Source organism: Ixodes scapularis, unplaced genomic scaffold (genome assembly GCF_016920785.2).
Source record: "Ixodes scapularis isolate PalLabHiFi unplaced genomic scaffold, ASM1692078v2 PGA_scaffold6__148_contigs__length_123643588, whole genome shotgun sequence".
In the NCBI taxonomy this organism is placed as follows: Eukaryota; Metazoa; Arthropoda; class Arachnida; order Ixodida; family Ixodidae; genus Ixodes; species Ixodes scapularis.
In genome coordinates, this window is record NW_024609881.1 from 117656254 (window position 1) to 117662253 (window position 6000).

The window sequence follows — 6000 nt, forward strand, 5'->3', positions numbered from 1 at the left end:
TTTCAGTAATCTTTGGGTACATTGAAATGCACTTACCTTTATCAGAGACCATAAATCTTGCTAGAAAAAGAAAAAAAAAGAGAGAATGGTTAACGTAAGCATTTCTTCTCTTAAAAGGGCACACGGTAGCTGCTGTTCTGTGCACCATTTGCCACGTTTAATTTTGACGCAGTCGGTGTGGAGGAAGATTTAAAATTTATGTGCCAACCGGAAGACGAATTAGCACTCGGCGCTTTCCAATAACTTGCTCTATTTTCAATCTTCTATTTTATTTTATATGTTCGTAATATATAGTGATGGGACGAATCACCGGAGATTCGGATTCGGACAGATTCGGAAATTTCCGAACTTCCCGCGACGAATATTCGGCAGATTCGGAGATTCGTCAGGTTCGTCGCTGGTTGCAGTCGACAGCGTGAAACTTGTCGTAAACCTCGCGAATACGGTCAGTTGTGTTTTCTTTTTAGGTATTGTTACTGCATATTACCAGATTTCGTCTTGTTTATTTCAACGTATATTATGCACTGCACTGTTAAACCCTGGCACGCGACCGGTCCAGCTGAGCTGATCGGTGTGGTTGACGTAGGCCTAACCAATGCACAGTCTCGGTTTCTGTGCGATTTCGCGGCGATCGGCAAAATGTAGCGAAAGGCAGTGTATTATTCATAATGTGGCGCAGCGCACAATAAATATATTCAGGTAAGGAAATGATTCGCCTCCTTCTTTAGAGCTGCGTGTGTCTACCTGTGGCGCGAGAGCGAGATGAATGTTGCTCGTCTCAACTTCGACCGCGTACCGGCACGCACGGTTCCGGCACCGGCGGCAAAGGAAAACCTCGCTAATTCGCACTTGTTCTCCGCTCTCGGCAGCAAGTCGGCCGTGAAAGGTTATGCGTTGCACATCTTCGGAAGCAACACAACAGATACTAGAAGAAACGGACAAAGGGCTTAGTCCATTTCAGGTGCGCCGTTCGTGGTTTGCAAGACGAACTATCTGGAATACTAATCTGCATTTCTCGCAGGAGCTTAACCATACTCAATGCTCCTGGAACTACCTGTCCAAGCAAGTGTTGTCAGAAATAAATAATAGTTTTATTGCACTCGCTGCTTCTCTTGCAGAAAAATGAACACGTCGAAACAGTAAAAGTTAAAAGGACTAGGAGTGGTTCATTAACACTTAAACAATCGCCACTCGAAGGTCAGCTTTTCCAGGAATGTTTCTTGCGGTTCAGACTGTTCCAGCTGTGCTTGCCTATGCCTCCATGCCCTGCTCATGTGAATGAAGCTGATGGTGGCCACATTCTGCAGTGTGAGGCGGTTCCTTCTGACGATCTTGACGGCCCCTGCAGGGTAGATACGCCCCCTGTGTACACACACTGATTGGCAGGCAGGCAAGATATCCAGTGGCTAAGGTGTACAGGTCAGGGTACAGGTACACCCCTAATCACACTTAGCTACAACAAGCAGTCCGTGGTTCTCCTGTCCTCCCAGCACCCACATAGAAAGTGCACTCCAAAACGTTGCGCAGTTTGGAAGAACAAGTTCACTGTATTTGTGTTTGTAAGCAGGTGTGCTTACAAATAACTGTATTTGTAAGCACACCTGCTTACAGTATTTGTAAGCAGGTGTGCTTACAAATACGCATGTGGCGTATTTGTAAGCACACCTGCTATGTCGGCGATTAGAGGACGGAAAAACCACGGACTGCTTGTTGTAGCTAAGTGTGACTATACCTGTAGTTTTTTTTCTTCCAGTATAGATGATGAGATTGCTTCGCAAGTTAATTAAGCATTCCACTTCCTCGTCTTCCAGGTAAGCATCAGCTTGTGCACTGATGACCGTTGTGGTTTGTCTCTTCCGTCGTGGCCCTTGAGTAGTGTGCTTAGTTTTACTGCAGTTGCCGCTTATCGTTTGCAGGAAAATTAACAACTTGAAACAGTATGTTGTAGGCTATTGGGAGTGATGCAAGGGCACTTTAGCAGTCGCCACTCTCAAAGATCATCTTTTCCAGAAAAGGCTCTTCCGGTTCAGACAGTTCCTCCTCAGCTGCGCTGGCCTGTGCTGTCTCTGCTGCACTGCTGAGGCTGTTGGCTACTCTTGCAGGCAGAATGTTGGGGATCCATTCCCTGTTCATCCGAATGAAACTGAGGGTGGCCACATTCTTCGGTGTGAGACGGTTCCTTCTGTCGGTCACGATGGCTCCTGCAGAGCTGAATACCCTCTCGGAGTACACACTGGTTGGAGGGCAGGCAAGGTATCCAACAGCTACGGTGTACAGGTCAGGCCACAGGTACCGCTTTTTCTCCCAGTAGACGGTGGGATTGCTGTGTGAGTTGTAGCATTCCACTTCCTCGTCTTCCAGGAAGGCATCAAGTTGCGCCTTGACGACCGTTATGGTTTGCCGCCTTTCCTGTCGTGGCCTGGGAGTTGTTGTGCTCGATGTCTTATACCATGAATGAAAATCACTGGGTGGTGAGCTGCCTGAGGAGGTGCTGGGGGCGCTCTGGGGTGATGATTCAGCCACACTCTTGTCCTTGCATGCCTGGCTATGGACATCCTGGAGTCTCTGCTGCAGGTAGCTTCGCACAATTTCCAATTTTGGGGATGCAGAAACCTCTTCGCTTGTGTGAGTGGAAAGTGTGTCCCTGAAACGAGGATCCAGTAGGGTAGCAACCCAGTACTGAACATCTGTCTTCACAGCATTCAAATGTCGACTGAGGCTCAGTTCATTGAGCAGACATGACGCAAGGCAGAAGGCCGGGGTGTCCAGCTCTGCACCTGTCATAGTGTGGGTGACTGTTCTCTCGATGAATGTGAGGAGGGGCAACACTTGTCCCAGCGTCGACGTGTCCATGCAGAGGAGGCGTGTTGCCTCCTCAAACGGCTTCAAAACAGTTGCCATGGCCTTGAGCAGAGCCCATTGCCGTGGCGCAAGGTAGTGCTTCGTGCTGTCTTCGAAGAACTCGCTGACAGCTCTCCGCTGCTCAGAGAGTCTCTCAACCATGTAGAATGTGCTGTTCCATCTCGTGGGAACATCTTGCAGAAGTTTGTGAACTGGCAGCCCGTGACGAAGTTGGATAGCTTCCAGTTGCCTCTGGGCACTCGCAGAGTGTCGGAAATGGCCAACAATGGCACGTGCTGCCTTGAGAGTCTCCTCCAGCTCTGCACCAGACTTGGTCAGCGATGCTTTTACTACCAAGTTAAGGCAGTGGGCCATGCATGGTGCGCGCTTCATCCCTCTGTCGTTCAGTGCTTTCACCACATTTTGTGCATTGTCGCTTGTTACAATGCCCACTTTCACCCCCAAAGGGACTAGCCATGTCTCTATGACATCCTCGAGCTTCTTGCCGATGTTGTACGCCGTATGCTGCTGTCCAAACCCGGACATGTCGAGGACGGCATTGTTTCTGGTCAGGGATCCTTTGGAGTCTGGAGCTATCCAGTGTGCCGTCACAGACATAAAGTCATTGACTTGGCGGCTCGACCAAATGTCGGTTGTCAGGTGGACTTCCCCCACGCACTCTTTAAGTTGTACCTTTAAAGCCTCTGCAATGACAGTCTCCAGCGCTGGGATGGCCGAGTTTGCAAAATAGCCCCTGCTCGGAATGTTCCATTTCGGAACACAGAACCGCATAAAATCTATGAATGCAGGGTCTTCAACCATGGAGAATGGCTTCATTGACTTTGCTATGTATTCTGCCAGTTGCTTGTTGTGCGCCATTGCCAATGGGTGCGTCGAAGTCCAGCACTGCTTGCGATTCATGGCCTCTAGTAAGGTCAGCTGGGTTTGGGGTGATTTTGCAACACAGGATGTCACGAATGATGCTGCTGGTGTTGATGCAGACGTTGCTGTTGGCGCAGCAGGAGTCCTCTTTAACAAGTGGGGATGGTTTCGCTTCATATGATTATGAAGTGCAGTTGTTCCAATCTTTTGGCATCCACCTTCTTTTCCAAGCCGTACAGTCTTGCGGCATTGTTTACATACTGCCTGATACTGGCCTGTTCTCTCGAAATGGACCCATATTGATGATTCTTTTGCACGCTTGGCGGGTGGGGGCAGGTTCCGGTCCTCGTGGATATCTGGACTGGGTCCACTCTGTGGCGCTCTGCTGCTGGAACTCGGTGTTTGGTCCACTTGAGCGTCCACTGGAGGTGTCAGCGTTGGATCTGATAATTAAAGTTTAAAAAGAGTAACAAATAGTTATGTAGGTGATTACCATGTACCTCATAGCTACTGTTTTTTTGGATCACTGCAATTGGATCTACACAATTTTTGCATAGAGTAACGCTGGTGTGCATGATGTAGTTATGAAACTTCCATTATTTGAGTGCCTGCAGTTCCATATTTTACATAGTGAATAAGCTCCTCAAAGACAAGAACAGAAAACCAAGACGACATTGAGCACTACTTACAACTGTATTGTTTATTGAAAAACGCTATCTGTACACAAAACTGGGCTCCTGGCATAAGGCGAACTCATCAGTTAGATGCAGCGACGATGCACTTCTGCCTACCGTGTTTGCTCACTAGTCAAGCCCTTAAAGCGCAGAAAAAATTGCAGTCTAGAGAAGCAAAGGCTGACTAAGAATAATTATGAGCAAGAATCAGTTGCCATTCTAAAAAAGAGGTTACGCTGATATCAGGCGGTAATATCTTGTGTGCTGAATTTACGCCCTAAGCAGTTGTGTCGATTGGCAGCGTACATCTAAAAATGAGATCTGATGAAATATAATTTGACTTGGTTACTTTTGGTAATACAGCTTTAATATTTTTATGAGTTTTTTGGCATATCAGTATTAAAGAGGACATTTGTGTAGCCTTGACCACCACCCTGGGTGTGCGAGCTCACAAGTGCCCGTAGCTTTGACTACACCGCCAAGAAAGTTGTCCCCAAGTATAGACTTTATTCTAGCAGCTAGATGTATGCAAAATATATAATACCTTGAATTATTGCAATCTCGAAGCCCTCCAGTCCTTCTATTCCTCTTAAGACATACACAGAACCTTGGTTGGAACTGGTCTCTTGTGCAGGTTCAGGAGTTTCAGGAGGCCCCGTTGCTTTGTCACTCTCCGTGGCTTTGTCAGGAATTTCCCTTTCAGAATTAAAAAAGTTTTTTTTATTATTTTAGTATAAGTTGTTTACACAATGCCTATGTGCCACATCAGTCACATTTTAAAACAACCGAAACATACTTTGGGGTGGCACAACACAGGTTATTCTGCAACATGCATTGCAACATGAGAAACATTGTTGCACCATTACAGTGTCCAGACAGAGAGAGTTCGGAATAGCAGGGTATTTAGACATTCCACTTAAATGTGCCCGGAATATGACTGAGGCCTGTTGCAGAAAGGTGCCATGTAATTCAGGTTAGGGTTGCACATCAAAATATCCAGATAGTTCAAGTAATCCTCAGCCCACCGCCTGGGCGTGCCAGATGCCCTTAGTTGGTTTTGCATGTAAACCCCAAACCTACACTGTATTCCACTTAAATGCATGACGAATAATTACCCATGCTGCATATCTTTTCCTCTTCTGAAATATATTCATGTAATCTCAATGCCAAATTTGATTGAATTTAGCTGAATAAATATAAGACTTAGTACATTCTTTGTCTGGAAGGTATTAAAATTTACATTAATAGGTACACCCAATGCCGCCCACCTCAGTCTTGGGTACTTGTTGCTCTATTTAGCTTCCGAATATAGTGCTTTGCGAGCATGTTGTTTAGGAGGTAAGTTGAACCACCTTTGTCAGGTTAAGGTATTTAACGTTTATATTATTAATTAATTCACTTATTTATTTATAGACAAGCTACCAAGCAGCTACGATCGATGTAGTTCTGGCAATAAAAATACATTGCATTAATATAATTTGAGGTGAAAACGACCGCATTTTTGTTTAGTTTCAATTGTGTGCACATGTTATTTTGTGCGTACTTAAACTTCAATACGACAATTTTCCCACATTAAAATGCACGTTTAATGCTGCACACCTGT

At 46.0% G+C, this 6000-nt stretch overlaps 1 protein-coding gene across 1 annotated transcript; it reads right to left on the minus strand.

Annotated features, from left to right (window-relative positions):
* Positions 1-1974: 1974 nt before the first annotated feature.
* LOC120840560 (zinc finger BED domain-containing protein 4-like) lies at positions 1975-3720 on the minus strand. Its single transcript, XM_040211121.1, has one exon. The coding sequence runs from the start codon at positions 3718-3720 to the stop codon at positions 1975-1977; it is 1746 nt and encodes a 581-aa protein (XP_040067055.1).
* Between the last annotated feature and the right edge of the window lie 2280 nt (positions 3721-6000).

Coding starts and splice junctions, on each gene's coding strand:
- LOC120840560 (XM_040211121.1), bottom strand. CDS start 3,720: ATGGCGCACAACAAGCAACTGGCAGAATACATAGCAAAGTCAATGAAG.